Here is a 25,330-nt window from a genome sequence, read left to right as displayed (position 1 = left end):
CAATTAGTAATTCGAAGGCTAAATTGAGTTGGAGGTCAAATTTTAGGGGTCATTTTGAGTATTAACTCTAGGTTTGATCCAACTTAGTTGCTAAAAATGCTTAAATGTGTAGCAAGACTCTTATTATATATGATCCTACAAATACTAATATAATACTTTGTGAGATCTAAAACAAAATTAAAATAAAAGTTAACATTGAAGATTAGAGGTGACAAAGTGAAAAGCCGGCCCCACTCCGCCCACCCCGCCAAGGCCTATTCTAAAAATGGGGTGGGCTGGTAAAGTGGGTTTAAGATGCTAACTCATCCTATAGGTTGATGGGCTAGCCCACTTAATTCCTTCTTTAAAATAAATTAAAAATTAATAAAAAAATATAATTAAAAATTAAATACAAATAAAAATAGTCAAATTACAATACATTTTTTTTCTAAATTTTTAATTTTAATAGAATTGTTTAAAATAATATCCGTCAATAAAATCATCTTTATTTTAAAAAAATAAGTCACATAATTTAAGCATATATATTAATATAAATAAAATAAGCTAAGTTAATAATTAAAAAAATAAAAAAATAAAAAATATGTTTAAAAATTATATAATTGTTAATTTTTGTAGCACTGATATATCTTTTATTTAATATAAATAGAAAATAAAACAACCTTTAACCCGGTGGAGTGGCCCGCTACGCCCCGCAAAAACTTGCGAATATTTTTTTATTTAGCGGGTTTCAAATCCTAGTTCGATCCATCCTTTTTGGCGGCTTCAGTCCTTTTGCCACCCCTATTAAAGATACTGTAAAATCTAATTTTGAGTTTATTTGGGTGAGTTTTTGCGAAAATATTTTTTTCAAGTGATCTTTTTTTAAAAGATCTCTTAAAAAAGTAAAATTAATTTTAGAGATATTCTTCACATCCAAGTAATTTTGGCATCCAAGTTCATCCAAGCAATTTTAGGTCACGCGCTTTTCCCGTTTTCTTCTTTCCTCGTGCTTCTTCTCTTCTTCTTCTTCTCTTCTCCCCCGCGCTTCTTCTTCTCACGCTCGTTTACGCACGGAGCATCTTCTTCTTCTTCACCTTCTTCTTCGTGTTCCTCTGCCTCCTCCTTCTCATTCTTCTCCTTCTTTTACGCGTTCTTTCTTCTTCACGATTTTCTCCTTATCGTCATTCTTTTGTTATTGTTGATACTGTATTTTTTTGTCTTTTTCTCCTTCTCTTCCTAGTGAAGAAGCAGTAGAAGGTGCGGAGGAAGTGTTTTGAATTGTGCAGAATAGCAATGAACCGAACATATTATTTTGGTGAAACAATTGTATAGTACTAAATGAATGGAACATTATCCCTTATATAAATTTAAATTCGAACAACTTTTTGCATAATGAACCGAACACATACTCATGGTTAAACAACTGTATAGTACTGAATGAACAAAACATAATCCATTATATAAAATCAAATTCAAACAGCTTTCTGCATAATAAACTGAAAACGTACTCATGGTGAAACAATTGTATAGTACTGAATGAACGAAACATAATCCATTATATAAAATCAAATTTAAAACACCTCTATCTATAATTTAGAGATTATCAATTCAATTCAATTCAATTCAGATTCAGATTCAGAACACTTGCATCCATTCAATTCAATTCAATTCAATTTAGTAATTGTATTCCATTCAATTCAGTTGAAAAAATAATTCATTAGCAAAATGTTGGTGTTGTTGGTGATAATGATAACGAAAGAGGAGAAGAAGAAGAAGAGAAGGAGGAGGAGGAGAAGCAGAAGAAGAATTTGTGTGCGCGAAGAAGGAGGAGGAGGAGGAGGAGGAGGATGTATACATGAATTTGAAAAAAGAAGAAGATGACGTATGCGTGTATTTGAAAGAAGAAGAAGCGCAGGGGAGAAGAAGCGCGTGTAATGACGCTCTTTTAATGAGAGTGGTTTTTGTTGGTGTTAGACCTACTTGGATAAAACTTGGATGAAAAAATACTTGGATGTGTAGCATAAATAATGCTCTACATCCATATAAAAAATACATCCAAGTTATCCAAGTAATATTGGTCAGACGCACTCCCCTCCCCCCTCACTCGTTTGTCATACACGCGCTATATATAACGTGTTGCAACCTAAAGCTTTGCTCAAGATCTGCATTGCCTTCGTCGTTCTCCTCTGGTTGTGTTCATCTTACGTTGCATTTATCTTCTTCCTATTCTTCTTCGTTTTCTTCTTCGATCTGTACTTTTGAATCGAAACAATGAATGACTAAACTTCAAATCAGTTGAATGACAGCGATTTGGATTATTCTTCTGAAATGAATCAAACTGATGAAGTTTGGATTATTCAATTTTGAATCGAATTGAATGGAATGCAATTGCTAATTTGAATTGAATTGAATGGACGGAGGTGTACTGAATTAAATTGAATTAAATTGATAATCTGTAAATTGTAGGTAGAGCTGTTTGAATTTGATTTTATATAATGAATTATATTTCGTTTACTCAATACTATACAATTGTTTCACCATGAGTATTGTGTTCGGTTCATTATGCAGAAAGTTATTTGAATTTGTTTTTATATAATGGATTATGTTTCGTTCACTCAATATTATACAATTGTTTCACCATGAATACGTATTCGGTTCATTATGCAGAAAGCTGTTCGAATTTGATTTTATATAATGGATTATGTTTCGTTCACTCAGTACTATACAATTATTTCACCATGAGTACTGTGTTCGGTTCATTATGCAGAAAGCTGTTTGAATTTGATTATATATAATGGATTATGTTTCATTCACTCAATATTATACAATTGTTTCACCATGAGTACGTGTTCAGTTTATTATGCAGAAAGAAAGATGTTCGAATTTGAATTTATATAATGGATAATGTTCCATTCATTTAGTATTATACAATTGTTTCACCATAATAATATGTTCGGTTCATTTCTGTTCTGCACAATTCAAAACTCTTCCTCCTCACCTTTTACTGCTTCTTCACCAAAGAGAGAAGGAGGAAAAGACAAAAAAATATAGTAGCAACAAAAACAAAAGAATGATGATAAGGAGAAAATACGTGAAAAAGAAAGAACGCGAAAAAGAAGGAGGAGAATGAAGAGGAGGAGGAACGCGAAGAAAAAGGCGAAGAAGAAGATGTTCCGTGCGTAAACGGGCGTGAGAAGAAGAAGAAGAAGCGCGGGAAAGAAGAGAAGAAGAAGAGAAGAAGGGTTGGGCAAGAGCAGTTTCGTGTGTGTTGGGCGCGTGTCTTTCACATTTCATTTAATGGTATTGGGTTTTTTTTTGTGTTGGGCCAACTTGAATGAACTTGGATACAAAATTACATGAATGTGTAGCATGACTGCTTTAAAAAGAGCTTATCCATTAGTTTATCTAGGTGTTTGTTTAAAGACTAATTCTACAGTGCCTATGAGTTGGTACCTAAATTTTGCCTAACTTATTTTTTTTGTAGTAAATTTTAAATTTTTAAAAATTATTTACTTTTATATTTTTTAAATTAAATATTAATTTTTAATTTATTTTTGGTAAATTAAGTATCACTAGGGACAATTGGTAGGGTATGTTAGGGCTTGAACTCTACCCTAACTCTACCTGCGGGTTGAAAATTTTCTTAAAAGGAAAAGTATAGGTTACCAACATATTATCTGCCAACTTCTGCCAACTCTTATTTATAATTGTGTTTCATGGAAGTGTGTTCATGGATGTGTCTAATAATTAATATATTTTAAATACATATATAAAAAAACACATCCAAAAAATATATCTATAAATACACTTCTATTAAACACAGCTATAAAAAATACATTTTTATTAGACACATCTACAAACACACTTCTATGAAACACAATTATAAATAAGAGTTGGCAGAAGTTGGCAGATATGCTGTTGGTAACGTAGCGAAACCGTTCTTAAAATTCAACTTTACCATACTCTCGAGTTGAGAATCTCTCGATCTTAATCCTACTCGCACCTTAAAGTTGTTAACCCTATCTTATCCGATCTTACCCGCAAGAAAATTAAATTTTTTAAAAAAATATATAATTCAATCATTCTATATTTTGTACATATTAATAAAATAAAAAATAAAAAATTAAATTTAAATTAAAATTAAAAATAATAAAATTAAAAATAATATGATTATTAAGTTCTTAAAAATATTAAAATAATACAAACAAAAATAAATATTTTGTCATTTTTTTTCTAATTCTAAGTTCTTACAATATTATTTTTAAATAATAAATATATTAAATTAATAATTTAAATAATTAATTTAGTGAATTAGTTTGAGTTTTTATAAAAAGGAATTTGTGAATTTAATATCCACTTTTTTTATTATACATATAATTTTTAAATATATATATTATATAATATGTTAAAGGTGTGAGTAGAATATTGGCTGAACCCGCATCGAACTATACTTGTAAACAAATTCGCACGACACCCTATTTTATTTTTAGCGGATTGGATAGCTTGCTGCGAGTAAGATATGTGTTGCCAGCTTTTGGCATCAATAGCAATTACCTCTTTTACAAGGAGCAAAAAGTAAAAGGGAGCATAAACAAAACGACGACGTAGGGTAAACATAATTGATGTTCCCTCGTTTTAGCTGCTTTTATCAAAAACCTCGAGCTCCTAGGGTTTAAGCATCGAAATCAGAACGCAAATACAAACCGCACACTCTTCACTTTCAACGTTGAAGCCTTTCCCGCTCTTCGTTCTTCATTCCTCCATTCAATATAGTTTTGTTGCTTTCTAACCCAACTATCTCTGTTATGGATTCCCAACACAGCGCCGCCACCACCACGACCAACAACACCGACGGTGTTCCACTCGCCGACACAAACGAGTCGGGTCTCTATCCGAATTCCAATGGACCCATAAAGTCAAACTGTGAAAAGGTTGAGACTTTGGGGTGCGCCATTGAGGAAGGCGTAGAGAAAATCAGCTTATTGGGTGCCTCTGAAGCAGAAGTTAAAGCTGAAATTGAAGCCGAGAGTGAAAGTGATGAAGAGTCTGAGAGTTCCACGTCATCATCGTCGGAGTCTTCTTCTTCAAGTTCTGAGGAAAGCGGTAGCGGGGATAATGACAGTGATGACGATGATGATGAGGAGGAGGAAGAGAATGGGGAAGATGCTGATGCTGACGTAGAAGTTGAAGAAGGTGAGATTGATGGTTCCGATGATGACGATGATGGAGAAAAGATGGTTAGTTGGAGCATGGAAGATGATGGTGGTGACGGCGATGATGATGAAGCTGATGTTGGAGGAGGAGAACCCATTAAATCAAAGAATGAACTTGAGGTATGACTGTTATTGATTATATTTGCTATTTAGATTTTGGATTTTATTTGTTTTAATGCTGCTTCATTGGAAAAAAAATATAATCTTTTAATGCTGCTTTTAACAGAGAAGGTAAATTAAACTATTAGCTATTTAGTAACTAAAGATGTTTGTAAATGTGATGCTGGTCGCATAGGAACTTTATGCATATACACTGATGAGTTTAAATTTGCTGAGAAATTTTTTGTTATGTTCTTGTCATGTTTAATCAGTTTGATATTAGCACTGGTTACTCTTTCGACTTTGAGCTCTTCTGATATAGGCTCTGTAGCATGTATTATGTCTTTTCTTGTGTGGGATTTTCACATGACATAAATGTTGTAGTGGGGAACTGAGGATTGGATTGTTTTGATTTCAGTTCAAAGATCTTTGTTTTTATTTGGTTTGTTCAGGGGGAATATTTTGTTCCGGATATTGTTTTGAAAGTTTCTATTAAGTTGGAAGTAATGGAAATTAGAATGTAATACAAAAGAAAATTTGAAAATCCCTTGACAGTTGATGCAATGTTGAATTAATGATGAAGAATGCTTTGTATTGAGCATGATACATGCATCTAGTTTCAGTAACTTGGAGGTCTAGCTTTGTGCAATTCTGCAAGTTTGTTTTGCTTTTGGGATTTCTTTTGATTGGTGTAAACTTTTGCAGGATCTCCCTCCGGTACCCCCTATTAATGTGACCTTAGAACCAAGTCATCAGATGCGGCCAGTGGGAGTTGTTATGTCGGTAAGCTCACAAGAACCTTGGTACTATTAAAAGAAATGAAATGAGCAATCTATTACACACTTTGTTGATTTCGTTAATTTCTTTAGTTGCTCGGTGACCCCTCTGTTTGAATTAGGTGTTTGTTTTAGCGTTATGACGAGTGGAAATAGATTAGTAGGGTATAGTTTATTGTTGGAATAATCTCATTCAAGTTTCTCATTTTACAGAAACTCGGTGCTAAAGTCATTGTGGAAGGAATTGAGAAGCATGATCCTCTTAGCGAAGGTTCTATCCTCTGGATAACTGAAAGTAGAAAACCACTAGGTTTAATTGACGAAATCTTTGGACCAGTCAAAAATCCATATTATGTTGTGAGGTACAATTCCGAAAATGAAGTACCCACTGAGGTCCAAGGGGGAACCTCAATCTCATTCGTCCCTGAATTCGCCAATTATGTGCTTAATAACAAGGATCTTTACAAGAAAGGTTATGATGCATCTGGTGCAAACGACGAAGAGTTGTCCGATGAATTAGAGTTTTCAGATGATGAGAAGGAAGCGGAATACAGGAGAATGCAAAGAATGGCCAAGAGAGGTCCAAATGATCAAAATCCTAGTAAGAGTAAACATAATAAAAAGAAGGTTTCACCACAAAAGCATGCGGTAACTTCCATCCCCAAAGCATCTGCTCCACCTGCCGCAGCACCTCATGATCGCAGAAATTGTTTACCTTTTCCAGGCCAAGGACAAGGCCCTTTTGCCGGAACTTCTGCATTTCCACCATTTCCGATTCCAAACTCAAACGCAGGTCCTAACATCCCACCCAATGGAGTTTGGACAAATGGGGCAACACTTCCGCAGCAGCCATTGCCTACTGTTATTCCTAACGTATTTCCAACGAATGGCATGCCTTGGTGCCCGCAAAACACTCAATTTCCTCATCAGTTGCCAATGGCAATGCCCGGAGTTCCATTTCAACAGCAGTTGCCTCAGGGAGCAATGTTGCCTGGGGTGGTCCAGCAAAATATACTTGCACAAGCCGCCATATATGCGCAGGGGCTTATGGCTCAACACCAAATGGCATTTGGGTTGAACTCCCCACCCTTCCCGCAGATTCAGCAACCACCTATGGTGCAACAGGGTTTTCCACACAATGAATTGTCGGCACAATCTAGTCCTAATCGAGGTGGTCCTCCTCAATTTCATCCGGGTGCATCTGCTAGTAATAATGGAGGGAAAACATTTCATGGTGCTGGTAGGGGTGGTAGGAAAGGATGGAGACCAGCCAAGTGAAGGTTATTGTGTTGTGTGCTCGTAGCACATTCCAATGAGTTGGGGCGATTTTGAAGGATTGTGCTTCGCTTTCCTTGTAAATTTGATGAAAACCTATCCTTTTTATTTTTTTTTTAAAAGAAAAGAATGAATTCAATGAGCTCTTGAAATAGAAGAGGTCTAAAACTTTAGTTATATGTATAATTAGTAGTTTTGGAAGTGTTTTCCTTGAATAGATTCGGAATGGATTTTTGTTGCGAAACAGTTTTGTCAAAACAAGTCATCCTATCACTTTTGGGTTAATACTATAAATAAATTTTTGTCATCATGTTAAATGGTATTTAACGTGATATATTATCGTCTAAATGATGAAAAGACTAATTTAATTTATAGTTGTATCTTTCATAAATTACTTTGATTGATCAAATCTTTTAGAGATCGATTTAGAAATTAGGTAATTTTTTATAGACAAATTTCAATATTAATTCTATCAATTTTTTTTTAATTACCAGTACTAAATTTTGGTTATTATAACTACTTTGAAAGATGTAAATAGATTTAATAGATAATAGTATCCAAACTTCTATTTTTTGTCCTTGTAAATAATTTAATCTTTTTTTATAAATATAATTACCCACGATCAGTTTACAGAAAATACGGATTTAAAAAAAAAAAACTAATAAAAAGATGAGGAACTAAAACACAAAACCAAGACGACAATTTTAGACATATCAACATTGAAGTGACTTGTATTTTTAGATATAAAAAATGTTTTACACTTCATTTGATATTAGTAAGGCAAAGAAAGGAGAAAGTGAGTCCTCTCTGAGCATCTAAAGGTAGTGCCTATATAAGCATGTGGTGAAGTGCTCCCCTTAACAATGACTTGGTTATGGTAACTCCTCCACTCCACTCCACTCCACTCATTGTTATTGTCTATGGTAACTCGTCCAATCATTAATACACACACAACAACTTGGGCATTATTGGGGTACAAAATCTTCACACTACTACCCAATAATTCCCAAAACAACGAAGCTGGTCGCACTATGTCACCATCACTTGTATATCATAATTAACACCACTACTTTCTTGATCTGTTGATTTTTTCTATTGATAAATATGGAGGTCTAGAACAAATTTATTCACTACTAAGAATCAATGTATGACTATATTAGGTAAAACATTATGAGAGAGAACAGAATCAGAATCACTAACATTGTAATTTTATGATCCAGTCAATGAGAACAATGATTGATGAACTCAGACTGGAAGTTGAGTCCAATTAGAAAATTAAAAATATTGATATAGGCATAAACAAGCCTATATGAAGAAGATGGATGAATATCAAACTTTGACATTGCTTGTGAAGTCAGTACAAGTCTGGCAGCTGCAATCTGAAAAGCGGCAGATGCTGCAGCCGAAGCAGACACAGGAGGTGCAACCTTTGCATGTCGGAGAGCGAGTGCATCCCCTGTATACTCTGCGGCTCCCTCGTTCTTCTTCATCATCACATGTAATTCTGAAAGAAGCTACTATTAATCAATTCTCCATCAAGTATAATATATAACAGCACCATTAGTGTAGTAAGGAATGTGCCCAAAAAACTTGAATCTTTTGATAAGGACACTAAGTTAGAACTTTAAGATATTCCATATAACTTAACAGCCAAACACTGTGTGAAAACAAGCCAGTACTTGTAAGTTGTAATTTTCATTGGTACTGAACTACTGATACTGTTTTCTTATATCTTAATAGCATAGAAAAGATTCTCTTATTTTCAGATTTTAAATCAATCATTTATATATGCAATGCAATGTACACTTAATTGGAAAATCCCCATCAGTTTGATCTTTGTTTTCATTAGTAAGATGTTAGTAAATGTTCTTCAGAATAATTTCATAAATGCATGATAGCATCTCCAAGACACAGTAACTGATGTTAATGGTTATCACTAATAGCTGTTAACAAGTACTAGCATACATAGATATCAATAAAATATTACCACATACTATGTCAAATTTTCATTATAATGAGATCAAATAATGGAATTAACACTTATTTATTATATTTTGCATTACTTAAAGTAACGTTACACCATATATATAATATATATTCTGACACTATACAAAATGTCCATATCAATGTAAATTAGTTACTCAGAGAACAGTATTGTGATTTGACTACTAGTATTTAAAAAATTATCTGCATCAAATCAAACATGAAGGAACAGTATGTTATTAGTATATAACCTTGGATAATTAGAAAGGATTAATTTGTTCATATTCAGATAAGTTCAGAAACATGAACTTATATTTTCTTCTATACTAAGCTGATTTATTTTATTATTATATGACTTTAATCAACTAAATCTTAATTCATGAAAAGAAGATTGAGGGTGAAAAAACCATTTCTCTATTTGCATGAAAATGTTTCTTATTAGTTAAAGGAAATTGATCAGATTCACTCTCAAGTCAACTAACCATGATTAAAACAAAACAAATATAAAGAGGTCAAAGCTAATGGACACACCAATAAATTTGGACTAACACCCCCATCCAATGATGAATTTATCATGTATAAAATGGAAGACACGATTAGGCTTAAGCAAAATAAAAACAAGGACATTAATTACTAACTCTAATTACTAAATATATATCAACACTAAATCAATACAAGCTATGTACATACATTTATTATTGATATCAGCAATAAAAGCATCCACTATTGAAATGCAAGAGAAAGATAAGAAACAAGACATGCATACTTGTCATATTGGAGATCAGAACATTTCCAATTAGCATCTGCCAAAGCATCATGGTGAACTCGGCATTCCTCTTTACTCCTCAGACGGAACCTGCGCTCTTTGTTGCACACTGTGCACCTAACAAACTCATCACGGTGTGACCTTCCACTTTGGGATTTAAGAGCAGCAGCTTTTGAAACTTGGTTGTAGTATTTGAGTAGCACTGTTTTGAACAATGGAACCTTCTCACCCTTCACTATTACCCATATGTTGTTCTTCCACTTTCGAGCTGTCTCTCTTCCAGAGTGTTTCTCAAATGCAGAAGGACTCAACTTGTCTAACATCAACAAAAAAACACAGTTAAAATGATGAAATGTGCTATTTGTATTCATTCTAATTTCATGTACTGAGACTATACAATAAGGACATGAAGGAAAACACTGTTATAAAGAAAATTTTCTAATTCAATATTTCATGGCTTTCGAGATCAATCATGATCACATGTAAAATCTCTACTAAAATTCAATTATCAAGTCACTATTTCATGTATTAGGTTGAAGCTATATGATACCATCGTGCATTGTCGCAAACAAGATTTCCAAATCAGCAGAGGTACTATTCAATTCCTTCTGTACCGGAGCACATAGTCAATCATGTTCTAACTACACAGTGAATGAAATTAGATTGTACATATTAGCATATCATACATTCCAAACCAAGAACTACATTGTATATATTAGCAGCTAAAAGCTTACACTATTCTACTCTGCCAAACACACTTGAATTAATGACCTTGGAGCAACAAAGATCACACCTCAAACTACCGTCATGGTTATGCTTCTATATTATTATGCTATGTTATTAAATATGTACAACCTTAGTTAGAAATAACCTATCTTCAAACGTGTTAATGAAGAATTTTCCACATTTCTCATTCCACTGGCTCAATACAATATAATAGGTTATATCAAAACCCAAACAAGTTTCACTGAGACAATTCAACATACACTTTAAGTGTGTATATCAAAAAAGACTAACCCTCACACAACACACATGCACATTCATAAACAAAACAAATATTTAGAGAGAGAGAGAGAGAACCTTCTTGGCAACCAGGGGTGCATTCACAAGTGATTTCAAGGTAGCCATTAACGAAAACCCTAAGCCTTCCAACAGCATCACCATACCTGTGGCTAGTACAACCGCACGTGATTTCAACATAGTCACCAACTCGCTTCACGCCACTCACCTCACTCAGCTCATCCTCACTGAAGATTGCTGCCACTACCCCACTCTCTCCATTCGCCATTATTATTATTATCTCCCCCAAAAGACTCTGTTTTTCGTCACAAACAGATGTGGGTCGATCGGAAAAAAACAATCGAACGATATGATGGGGGTTTTCGATATAGAAAGTTAAATGAAAAAACAAATGTGGCGTGTGCGAAAGAAAAGGGATATATAACGGGCTTTTAAGGTACCCAAAAAGAGAGAGAGAGAGAGAGAGGGCCAAACACCACGTTGTTCCGAGAGAGATCTGGCCGAGAAAACGTTGAATATATAGTTTTGAGAGAGAGAGAGAGAGAGAGAGAGAGAGAGAGAGAGAGAGAGAGGTTAGTTGGCGAATGGTGATGGGGTGTTTTGATTTTTGAATGAATATAGTGTGAGCTGGATGGCGTATAGTGAAACAAAAAATGTTAGTTTGCGTTTGTGAATTGTGATGTGTGATGTGTCCTTCCTTGTTTTGTTTGTGAAAAACAGTGGCTTTATGATGCTACTTGCATCATATGACATTGAGAGAGAGATGAAGACCATATTTTTTTAAATTTGAATGGTACGTATTTTTTTAGATAATTGGATAGATGCGCGTAGTGCATATAGTGTATGAGGTTTTCGGGGAGTGGGGGATTCTAGTTTCTAGCCTTTTAGGCTTCTTGTATCTTCATATTATTACTCATGATCTTGTGCATTAAAGAAATGGTGGACTAGTTTGAAAAAGAAAAAGGAGGTGGGGTTATGGTTTTTAGAATGAGAGAGTGATTCTGTTCTCATCTGCATAACCTGCAATTCGGTTGATCAACTATCTGCTTTCTGGCCTAAATTAATGTTAGAACTCATACTCATATTGAAACTTCAACCTTATTATTGTTATTTGGAAATAGAATTTATTATTTTCACTTTTCATGCCCGTTATCATGATATATAAAGTCATGACTTATATGTTCCGAACACGGTAAGCATATAAACTGGTAAATAAGAAAAATGAATAGCAATTATGATTGTTCCTTTTTGTTTTGTTTTGAGTACTTACTGTTACTATGCCTATATATTGATCCAAGCAAAACCACTGTGGTGATTGTGATATAATTATATATTTACTTTGAAAATCCTAACAAGGTCAAGAGGAAATAATTGATGAATCCCATTTCTACCCCCATTTTTATAAATTTATTAGGTAAGAATCAAACCAACTTTTTAACGGGAATAAATTCTTTCAATTGTTAAAAAAAATTGATAATGTAAAGTGTGATTTCTAACCTTTTATTGTTCTCTCTCTCATATTTATTCTTGATCCTACTTCTAAAATTAATGGTGGGAGATCACACTTTATTCCCTCAATTGTAAAAAAAAAATATATAGAGGATCCATTCCCGTTTTTAACAACATAAAAAAAATACTAATAGTATATATATAACTAATTTTACATAAAATGTATAGTTTCTCACATTAAATTTTTTAATTGTTCTCTTAAAATTTCATTAATATAATTCAATAAATTTTAAGTATATATTATATTTAGTATAAATTTTGATAAATGTTAATATATTTAGAACATATTATTTCATAACAAAAATATGCAAGGGTCTAAAATAAACCTCATGATTAATTTATTATATTTACATGGGATGACTTTAGAATAACTTGTCGAATTAAAAAGTTGATGTAGACTGTCTAGCACGAGAAATTGACAAATATAATTTATTTCTGCTTCTTTTTCTAAACCCCCTTCCTAATTTTTTCTCTTGTTAAAATTAAATGTCACAACATACAATCTTCATTATTATATTATATATGATTTATTTTTATCTTTTTTATTTTTGTTAAAATAAAAAATTGAAAAACTCATTAAAAAATCTTAAATTAAGCGTTAAAATTTTTAAATTATCCTCACTACTTGAATTATTTTTCTACTATCTTGTTTGTCTTTACCCTTTCACTTAATTAATCTATGTGTTCATAAAAAGAGCAAATTGTTTATAGTTCTATATATATATATATATATATATATATATATATATATATATATATATAAAGACACACAAAAACGGGCTGTATATATAATAGTTAATAAATATAATGTAATACAGATAAATATAGCACAATTAGATGATATTTCAATTTTAATCACGAACTTATTTTTCTTAAAATTGGATTTTGAGTTTAGAATTTTTTTTTACAAAATATTAAGAAACTTAAAATATTTAGTTTTCTGGTACAACATTTTTATTTGTAATAGCTAATATTTTAAAATTAGTTTAATTAAAGATTTTTTGTTATGCAAATCACACAGTTCTATATATATATATATATGCGCGCTAAAAATATAATTATTTATATATTTTTTATAAATTTAAATTTTTATAATAAATAATTTTATATTATGATATTAGAATTTTTATCACCTAAAAATTTATAATTCGGTTTTTTAATCATTAAAAATTTTATTATTATAATATGAATGAATAAGAGAAAAAAGCTTATATGAAATGTACAAACCCGTGTGACGGACATGGTTTCATGACATTACATCAAATTATAATAATTTGTGAAAGATGTGTGAAGTCATCTATATCTGAACAACTTGGCATAGACGTAACTAAATAAAAAGTTCTCTACTTCCATTAAAGAAAGGAAAAATCGCTTGCTAGTTTAGCAAAGGAATATGCGGATATGAATATAAATGGTAAACTATTAAAAATATACTCAAATAATTTTATTGTCCATAAAAATGTATTTTAATTTTGTTATTGGTAAATTTTTTTTAAATAATTTAGAAATATAACAAAAATATCTTATATTAAATATATATTTTGTAAAAAATATTTTAAAATTAAATTTTAATGTAATTTTTTACAAGCATATTAAAAAAAATAAAATATTTTTATTCTTATAATTTAGTGATTTTTTGTTAAGTATATATTTTTTGTGATTTTTTAAAAGTATTATTAGTTATTGATAAAAGAACACAAAAAATATATACTTAACGAAAAATTACTAAATTTTAAGAATAAAAATATTTTATTTTTTTAATTATGTTTGTAAAAAATTACCTTAAAATTTAATTTTTAAAATATATATTTAATATTAAATATTTTTTTAAAATTTTAAATTATTTAAAAAAATTTTGTTAATAATAAAATTTAAGTATATTTTTAGTAGTTTATCCAATAAAAATAAAAGAAAAATTTATATTTGATTATTCTCATGGTAAATGTTATGGTGTCTAAGACATGGTGTCTAACTTATTAAAAAAAATAAAAAAATAATATTTAATAAATTTTAAATATTTTATTTTTATTTTATTTTTTACTTATAAAAATAAGTTAGACAATTTAGGCACCACAATAAAAGACAGAATCCACCTTTTCTCATTGGCATACAAACTAACTTTAAATGCATAGCTTATAGTTTGGGCAAAGTGTCAGAAATAATATATAGGTATATACCACTTTTTTAAGCACTGAATTTGTTTTAGTTGCCACATTATTCATATGGTGGCAGAGAGATTTAAGATTTTAATAACAAATTAAAAGTTTGTGTTCCCTTTAATTAATGCACTAATAATCTAATAAGATGGTAAATAGTAATAATTACCTAAGGCAAGGGATTGAAGGGAAGGCAAGTGTCAGTTGCATTTTCAAAGATTATATGGCAATGGCATGGTATCAAATGTAATTATCAAGAAACAATTTCAATCAGATATGGCCTCCAACTAATAATTAACATAATTTCTTATTTTAGCATCATTAGGGAAGCTCCAACCAGTCAACCACCACACATCAGTGCACTACATCTTTGTTCTTTGGGAGACAAATTGAAAATAGAGTAAAGGAAAGTCCTTCAAGATTTCAATTTTGAATTAATTAATCACTTAAAAAAATATCAATTTGATCATTTATAATAGTAAATAATAAACATGTTATATTTTTTAATCAATTTATCATACAAAATTTAACGAAAATACTTATATATACTGTTAATTATTATGATGTGTCTATTTATAAAAGATCATTATTTAAATAATAATTTTTAGAATAAAATTTCATCTATTTTAATAAGATTCATAGTAAATAGAGAGAATTTGATAAAAATTATATAAAAACTCAAAAAATAATTAATATTTCACCGTCTAAAATTATATTATTTTTATATTAATGTAACCGCAACAGAACACATTTCATTATAAATAATAAAATATATTGATAATTTTATTTTGTTTTATATTATTTATTAATAAAAGGATATATATCTATTATTTATTATGGTAAATAATCAAATTAATATTTTTTAATTAATTAATTTAAAATCAAAATTATTAAGAATCTAATTATTACTTTACACTTGAAAATAACTATGATTCCCATAGGTCTAACTTCTAAGCTTCAAGAAACAGCGCATGCCTATCTGGTCCACTAATAAGAATTCTGTTAGTGAGTGTTTTGATTAAGAAACTACCTTGAAATTGTGGAATATTTATGTTTATGTTATGCATTGAATGAAGTCAATGTCTTTTAATGGAGGCTTCTTAGGTGAGGAAAGAATATTTGGGTTTTAGTGGTCTAAGATTCTTTATAAATCTTATCCATTAAAATTTTAAATCAACGGATAAGATTAAAATATTTTTATTATATAAAAGATAATTTTATAAAATATACTTATATTAAAATATTAATGTCTATTTTATATTTTTTCTTTGTTATCACTTCATTTTCTTTTTTTTTAATTTATATGTGGCTAATTTTTTTTGTTATGAAAATAAAAATAGTAATAAAATAAAAAATAATAGAAGATAATTGTTTGTCAATTATTAAGAGAAGTTGATGGAAATAAATAAAACAGATGAAGAGTAGGAGATAACCATTTGTCAATTGTTAGGAGAGGTTGATAAAGATAAATAAAACAAAAGAAGAGTGAGAGATAAATCATTTTAAAACATGTTTATTTTAAATGAACAGTACATATTTTTTATTATTTAATTGTTTATCTTTCTTATTATTTAAAATAGTCAATCTTCTCTATTATTTGAAACGTTATATTTTTAAGAGTTTGGTCCAATTAAAATTATTAATATTTTTTATTATTTTAAAAATTATATTTAATTATTTATAAATACATATATCTCGTTTATATTGTAAACGAGATATATGCAAAGAGATAAGAAAATGATATTTATTTTGGTAAATATTTTTAAATTATTTATTTCAATAATTATTATAATTATTTTATTTATTAAAATAAAAAATCTACTAAAAAAATGAAAAAAAGTAAAAAAAAAAAAGTAAGTATAATATAGTCATTTTACATTATATTTTGTATATTTTTTTAAAAGATCCTGATTTTAGGTTTCCCCACCTAAGTCAATTCCCTTTTAGATACACAATAATGAAAACATTGGCTACTTGAAAAAAATAGTTGAAGTAAATATCCGCAGACTTTTGAGGTATAATAATGCCCAAAAGTAGTTTCACTCTTCCACGATCCACGATCCACATATATGTATATGGGATTTTTTTTCATATATACAATAAAAAATACAAAATTATTTTGAAGTAAATTTGATTACATTCATAATTTGATTTTTTATATGTAAATCGTCATTTAAAAGGATGATTATGAACTGTTAATTGGAGAGAATAAATTATCTATACCAATATATAATGGGATAGAAATGTTTGGTATCCAATTTCTTCTCCTTATTTTACCTCTATTTTTTTTTTCATTTTTGTTAGACACTATTTTCAATATAACAAACAGCTACCATGTCCTCAATTTTTTTATTTTTTTATAAAAAAAGAATTTATCTCACGACCTCACGACAGAGTATTAAACTGATTCATTTTCAACCCACGACATATTTTAAAACTGATTTACTTCCAATAAAAAACTGCTCCCACTACGTACTCAATTTAAAAACTGAAACCCCAACAGAATTAAATACTTTTTCACTTTCAATTTTGGTCTCGCAAACATTCTTCTTCTCTGCATCTTGCTATCTTTTTGACAAATAGAAATGGAAACTTCACAAAAATCAACAATCACATCATCGTCGATCCAAACAGAATATGCTAGGCGGAAACTACAAACATATGAGTAGTCCAATTGACTACAATTAGACAAATGAGCAGAGCTACCACCATCATCAATTTGATACCGGTAATACGATAACTAATTTTCTTTGTTATGAATTCAATTAGTTTTTAATAATTATATTTTACTTTTGAAACATACATGAATGAAGCGCATGACAATGAAACAGGCACAAGTAACAGACAGAAATCTATAACAATATATAATGTGGATACGGAGTTTTCGTATCCAAATTTACTTTCTAATGTTGCCCTTAATGATAGAGATTTTTCCGTACATGCGTCAGTTACTTTAGATAAAAGAACTTTCACCGTTAACACCAACACATGTTCTTCTATCTTATTTTCATTCTATATTTCACTAATAGTTGTAGAAACCGTAACATCTTCTTCAATTCTTTATTCCAATAATTTATCCATTTAATTAATTTTATCCGTTTTCAATTTTTCTTACTTCTCTGTATGTAACAATTATTTGGATGAATTTTTGTAATTTTCTGAACTAGATAATGACTATGCCAAATGTTGATTTTCGACGCCAAAAGAGGAAAAAAATAATTAGGGGTGATAAATATTTTTTTATGGATCTTATCGTTTTATTTTTGGTATATTCTTTATGTGAGTACTTTATACCAAGTTTGATCTCATTATTCAATTTTTAGTGCTTCTCCTCTCACCATTAGGTGCACTCTTCTATATTATTACTGTTGTCATCATTCTCCTTCCTTGAATATCGTGATTGTATCGTCTCCATCTTTTCCTCGCATTCATTTACTACAATTGCAAATTTTATACCATTTTACTGCGTATATTAATTTCACGCATAACTTTCACCTTCATTTTCCTTTCTCTTCATTTTACTTACCAAACTGTATTCATTTTATCTGATATTTATTTTTTAATTTTTTTTGACATGTATATACCTATCAATACTCTCATAAGTTATTTTGTTAACTCATTCTTATATATTTTTAATTTGTCTTTCACATACAAAGTGATGAACAAAAATGAGAGCTGCCATAATGCTATTATGGTAATTGATTGCGGTTGTGGTTAATAGAAGAAGAAAATAAGAAAAAAAATAAAACAAGACAACATAATAGTGACGGTGAGACGATAATACTAACAGTTATCCATGTAAAAAGAATGATAAGAAAAAATGACAGTGTATAATATGATGAGATGATATAATCAAAATAAAAATTAATAATTTTAAAATAATAATAAAATTAAAAATAATTAAAGATGTTTAATATAAGATTAAAAAAATATTTTTTTATCTATTCGAATTATACATAAAAATAAAGAGTATTTTGAATATAAACTTTTAAATTTGTTTTAAATTAAATAAGATTGAGAAAATAAATAAATTTAATATATAAATAACTAATTTGTAAATCATGTTAGTAAATCTTTATCTTAATTTTAGTATACATAATAATAATATAACTTTTTACCTTTTTTAATTTAAATTTAATTATTTTATATTTTTTACATATCTTAAATAATTTAAAATATTTTATTTTTTTATAATTAATTTTTATTTATTGATATCAAATTTATAATTTTAAAAATAAAAAAATAAAAAAAAATTTTAACTCAATAAAAAAGCGGCTGAACAGACACTTTCAGCCACTTTTTTATTGTTTTTAAGAAATTAATTTTATTTTTTTGTTAATATATCATTCATTCTTTAAATTTATTAGATAAGTATTTTTTATTTTAATGTTGATGTGACTTATTTATATCATATTTTATTAAAATTAAAATTACTATAAACCAAAATATAATTCAAAAAATAATGATAATAATATTATTCTGATTCAAAAAGAGTATATATAAACCAAAATACATGTTAGTTATTTACAAAAGATAATTTTTACTTAAATGTCAGATAAAAATACTATTATTTTAATATTAAATTAAAAAATATATTTTTTTATCTATTAGAATTCTGGATGGAGATAAAAAATGTTTTGGATATAAATTTTTAAATTTGTTTATAATTAAATAAGATTAAAAAAATAAATAAATTTAATAATATTTATAAATAACTAATCTTTAAATAATATCAATAAATTTTTACTCTTACTTTTTAATTTAAATTTATTTTTTAATATTTTACATGTTAAATAATTTAAGATATTTTATTTTTTATAATTTCTTCTTTAATTATTATTAAATTTATAATTTTAAAATAAAAATATAAAATTAATTTCTTAAACTCAATAGAAAAACAGTTCAACAGCAGTGCCTGGTGAGCTGCTAGTGGTTTATAATTTTAATTTAAAAAACAAAAGTAAATTATAGATAAAAACAACGATTTTTAGTATTAAATATTTCAACATAAATCGTGGATGAAAAGTGAAAACACGCTACAAGAGGGGGAAAAAACGCCACCTAAATTTGTATTCTAACCTACAAAGTGATCATGTAGTTGCGATAACAGAGACTTTTGTAAGGAACTTGTGCTGCGAAATTTACACGGGCATGCAGGCCTATTGGGCCCCACAAGATGAAGAAGAGAGCACGCATGAAAATTCTGTTGGTACTCCCAAACGGTCTATATCATAGAAGCTCACTCTCTTACCGTTATTTTTATATAAAATTAATATTTAAAAATTATTAAATAATCAATTCTGTTACGTAACTACTAACTAACAATAATTCTACTAATTTCTGTCAATTTTGTTTATAATTGTATTTAATAAAAATATTTTTTGTAAATGTGTATAATAAAAATATATTTTTTTATGGTTGTATCTAATAAAAGTATCTTTATAAATGTGTTTCTTTACACATGTTAATGTTAATGGTAATTAAAAATTTAGATTTTTTAAATTTTGAATTTTTACTTTAGAAGATAAAGTATGATCTCTTATCCTTAAATGATTTTTCTCTCATATTTTCTTTTGGTCCTACCTATAAAATAAATAGTGAAAAATCACACTTTACTCTCTAAAGTGAAATTCAAACTTTAGATAATTCAAATCCGATAATTAAAATATAATAATTAATTATTATTAACAATAAATTAGCAGATAATATATTGATATCCTATAAATAAATTAAAAATTTAATTAAATTATTATTTAATATTTTTTAATTATTAACTTTACATAAAAACATTATATATAAATTTTTATCGAAATATATTACTGCATCAATAATTTTTGCCAAATTAAAATGCAGTTATGTATGTATGTCAGTACGTGCGTGTTGATTTGGTTTTTTGTCGGGATTTTTTTTATATAAATTAAAAATATTAAAAAATAAAAAATACTTTTTTACTTCTCTCATCTTTTATCAATTATCATGGTACGTGACATATCCATTTCAGGAAAGAAAAAGGTAAAATAGGTCCTCCATTTTTACCATGGTATGACAAATAGGCCATATAGGGAACAGGGGAAGTAACGGTTAAAGTAGGTCTATTGTTACCGTGGCATGCCAAATCATGGTTATGGTATTTAAGCCAAAATTAACATTTATTTTAAATATTAAAGACAAAGTTAGATCAAATTAAATGTTATAGATACTTTTTATTTTTTTAAATATTTATACTTTGTCGTTATTTTTTATTAGCTATTATACCTTCTCCGAGAATGTGAAGAATATCATGGATACAGTTTTGCATTCTATTCAATAATAAATAAAAAATATTGTTAATAAATCTCTACATAATAATTGTTAAGATTCGATAAACTGTTAAAGTACTTTTTTTAAAAAAAAAATTATCAAACCAATATATTCCCAACCCAATCAGGGCTGATAGATGATAATGACATTACAACTTTTGAAAGGCCCCTGAACTGTTTATATGCGTTGTGCATATTTCAAAGAGAAAGTACTGGTTATTATGATGACAGACTTTTTTCTATTTTTAACTTTTAAGTGACCAAAACAGCCTTAGGCCTGTGCATGAGGGTGCATCCTTAACCACTTTTTGCGTCAAATATCATATTCTTAGCACAAAAATTTGACCATCCAGATAGTTCGACCATAATTGTTTAACTTAAAAGGTGAATCGATAATATGTAAGTCGAAATGTCATAGTATCTATGTTATTTTACGAAAAAGTAGGTTGAAGTATCACAACATAAGTTATTTCATAAAGTCATTAGCATAAGAGTTCGACTTATCATAGAAGGAATCGAGTTGGTAACTTCTAAAAATCGAAATGAGATAATTACACAAAGGCTTTATCTAAAAATACTTTGCGAAATGTGGGACTTAAAAACTAAGGTAAGAAAAGATGTGGAACGTCAAACTTAGGAGTTAAGATTTTTCATGGTCAAAGCAGTGTCGTGACCTGAGAAATAGGAGGAAGCTAGATCGTGGGAAGAGAAAAATACTATACAAATCTATCCTTGTGGTTTATAAATATAAGAGAGGCAAAAATAAAAAAGGGACTTCAATTTAAATACTACATCACATAAAACTCTACAAAATCCAAAATCATGCTGATGACAAGGAGATTTATGGAATGCAAATGCATTTATGGAATGCAAGTGCATGTGAGTGTCTGGAGTCAATTTTTTTTATTCATTTTATTTTTATTATTTTAATTTTCTCTTTTGTTTCATTCCATCAATTTTCATTCCTTTTCAGTTATTTTAATTTATTTCGTTAATTTATTTTAACTTCAACTTATTTGTTATTTCAGTTCTTATTTATTTTATTTCTTTTTCTTGTTATTTTGTTTTATGTTGTTTATTTTGATTCTCTTCTTTCAAGCATTTTATTTTCAAGTTGTTATTTCACTTTATTTATTTTTTTACTTTGCTATTTATCACAAATATTTAGACATATACAGTTTCGATACCTACGCTAAGTAATTCCCAGGTCGAACTCACTCTTTTTCAGATGAGACGAGTATCTGCTCCCCAAACTGAGATCTTGATACAAGCTTGATTTGACACCTTGTCGAAGTTACCAAAAATCAAGTAAAACAAATTGGCACGCCTAGTGAGATCCTGGGTTAAGCTAACGAATCAGGTTGTGTATGTGATTACGCAGTGACAAATTAATAATGTCTGATGGAGTCTCAATTTTGACTGATACGTCGAATAATGATACTGAAGACCCTACAAGAGGCTCCAAGACAGAGGTTGCTCCGTCAACAGGTACTTTAGGTCAAATGATCAATCCTGTCACCACAAAGAGAATCCTATCAACTATACCCGCTACGTGGCCTCCATATAGGTTGCCTCCAAATTATTCTCCACCATTAGAAAATCCCAATATGGGATATATAGGAGGCGCAATCACTACAAGGAACAACTCTTTGTACAATCCTGCACCTCTTCTAGGTTATCCCCAAGTGCGTATACCAACTAATTATAACCCTAATATAGTGAATTCAATGCTTATTAATATTTGATGAATAACCCTCTATATTTAGGATCAGTTCCTATGTCACAACCTACCTCAATAATGCCAAATGTCTTTTTGATACAAGGCGTAGGGGCAACAAGGCTGTCAGTAGGTGGAACACGTACCTCAATTTTTTCAGAAATGTCGAGACAAATTCATGTTGCAATATCGTTTCCTAATACGGTCGAATCCTTGGCTGTGTTTAGACAACAAATCGAGGATAGTCATCACGATTTAGTTAATATGCTTGCTCAGCAGATGGTTACAGTATTGAATTCTATGATAGAGAATAACAATGCTAGAATACAGCAAGTCACTTGACGAGTTGATGACATTGCAGGAGCAATCCATCGACCTTTTGTACCATCTATAGGTGGGATGAATGCTAATAATCTTCCTATAATACTAAATAGAGGAGATGACCCAAACATGGTATTGAATGAGGTTAGAGCAAATAATGCTACTCAAGCTTATGGTCAAATCAAAACTCAAGCTGTCAAACAAATCTTAAATAGAAAAGGTTAAATATAGGGATGACAAATCAACCTTACTTCATATCTCTTTTTGTAGGTGAGAGTGGAGAATCAACTGTCGAGCATGTGGCTCGGTACACAGTCAAAAATGAAGAAATAGCTGGTAATGAATATTTGAAAATGAGGTACTTTCCTTCTTCTCTTACAAAGAACGCCTTTACTTAGTTTTCAAACTTACAACCCAATTCGATCCATAGTTGGGCTCAGTTAGAAAGAAGTTTTCATGATCAGTTCTTTAGAGGTGAAATGAAAGTAATGTTGTTCGATTTATTCACAGTGAAGAAAGAAAAAGTAGAGTCAATTGATGACTACTTAATACGATTCAAGAATATGAGAAACAAGTATTTTACTCCTATTTCTGAACCTGGAGTAGTCAAGATGGCCATCAACGGTCTTGATTTCAACATTTAAAAGAAGTTAGTAAACCATAAATTGTTGGATTTAGCTCAGTTAATTGATAAAGTACAGCAAATTGAAAAACTAAATAAAGAAAAAGAGGAACTATAGACAAATAAAAAAAATTCTTTAACAAGAAAGTAAATTATGTCGACTGTATGAGTGAGGAAGAATCTTACAATGAATATGCCTTTGCTGCAGAATTAAAATATGGACCTCCATATGTGTGTCGATCTCTTAATCCAGCAAAAGATAAAACTCCTTTGTCGGGAAAAGAAACTATTCTTTTGATTTGACAAAAGTTGGACAAATATTTGACATGTTAGTAAAAGACAAATAGGTTGTACTTCCTGAAGGGAAGAGAATGGCATCTGTTTTTGAAATCAGAAATAAAAAATTTTGTAAATTCCATCAAGCATCCGGGCATTATACTAATAATTGTGTACGTTTCAAGGACTTGATATAAAAGACTATCGAGGATGGTCGACTAAAGTTTGCAGAAAAGCCTAAAATGAAAGTAGATTTTGATCTTTTTCAGGTCACATCGAATTTTTCTGAAACAGAGAAAATAAATTTCTCGATCAATATGGCCTCTGTCGAGACCATGGGAAAAGACGATCAGTTCGAACTTGATATCTTTGAAACAGAAAGACCGATTTATCCAAAAGTAGGAGAAGACTTGTTGGAGTTTTTGTTAAGGCAAAGGGAAGAAGAAGGGAATGTCGCCATATGTTCTCGATGTAGTGCTCTATTTGACATAGCAGCTGTTAAAGCTTTCGACTCTTAGAAAAAGAATAGAGAGCAGGTTTACCAAGAGGAATTGAGGCACGCCCAATTAAAACAGGGAGCTAAGAGTCGAGACTCTTTTAGTGCACCTGTCAAATAACAGATGTGCACTATTGTCACAGTCGATCAGAAACCTCAAGGATTGTGACTCGAACTAGAGTTCCTCCCTCTAATGTGTCAAATAATAAATGGGTACAATACAATGCTCCAAACTACTCGAAGAATTATAATTTCAGCGTTCCTAGAGAAGGTTTTGGAAATTGGGCAGGAAACTAAAAGAGAGGTGCTTCTTAACGAGGGGCATGCAGAAGAGGCAGTGGTTAGTGCATTCGCATCTTTAGTAGTTTTTCTTGCATTTCTTATGTATTTTTTAAAGTTAATTACAGTTTCTTTCATCTAAACTGATTGATTTAAGATGTTTTCTATTGTTAATATATTTTCTAAGTACTTTCAATGAAATATAGGTAAGAACAAGAAAACAAAAAAAAGCAAAGGAAACACCATCCAAGGCATAAGAACTGACTTCCAATGCTCAGGAGGGCCGTTCAGCGCCCAAGAAGCCAATCAAGCTGGCGTGCAATGCCAAGGGTGACGTTTAACGCCATGAAATCAAGCTAGGTATTTAACGCCTTCGAAGGCCAAACAAGTTGGCGTCCAACACCACAACTTGGCGTCCAACTCCACAACTTGGCATTTAATGCCCAAAAGATGAAGAAAAATGACGTTCAACGCCTGGGGATCCAAGTTAAACGCCCACAACCAAACTCAAAGTCCAAGTTAAACTCCAAGCCCATGAAGTTAA

General features: G+C 29.8%; 2 protein-coding genes across 2 annotated transcripts; one reads left to right on the top strand and one right to left on the bottom strand.

The window, feature by feature from the left end:
* The first annotated feature begins 4,406 nt into the window (after positions 1–4,406).
* LOC112737622 (uncharacterized) lies at positions 4,407–7,586 on the top strand. The gene is made up of 3 exons (XM_025787592.2): positions 4,407–5,312; positions 5,997–6,074; positions 6,281–7,586. The coding sequence occupies exons 1-3, from the start codon at positions 4,785–4,787 to the stop codon at positions 7,343–7,345; spliced, it is 1,671 nt and encodes a 556-aa protein (XP_025643377.1). The 5' UTR covers positions 4,407–4,784; the 3' UTR covers positions 7,346–7,586.
* An 826-nt stretch (positions 7,587–8,412) lies between these two features.
* LOC112737621 (protein ULTRAPETALA 1) lies at positions 8,413–11,969 on the bottom strand. Its single transcript, XM_025787591.3, has 3 exons — positions 11,172–11,969; positions 10,092–10,407; positions 8,413–8,846 (listed from the first exon to the last, which is right to left on the bottom strand). The coding sequence occupies exons 1-3, from the start codon at positions 11,377–11,379 to the stop codon at positions 8,672–8,674; spliced, it is 699 nt and encodes a 232-aa protein (XP_025643376.1). The 5' UTR covers positions 11,380–11,969; the 3' UTR covers positions 8,413–8,671.
* Between the last annotated feature and the right edge of the window lie 13,361 nt (positions 11,970–25,330).

The sequence above is a fragment of the Arachis hypogaea genome, chromosome 13 (assembly GCF_003086295.3).
Source record: "Arachis hypogaea cultivar Tifrunner chromosome 13, arahy.Tifrunner.gnm2.J5K5, whole genome shotgun sequence".
Taxonomy (NCBI): Eukaryota; Viridiplantae; Streptophyta; class Magnoliopsida; order Fabales; family Fabaceae; genus Arachis; species Arachis hypogaea.
This window is presented reverse-complemented; position numbering and strand designations above follow the sequence as displayed.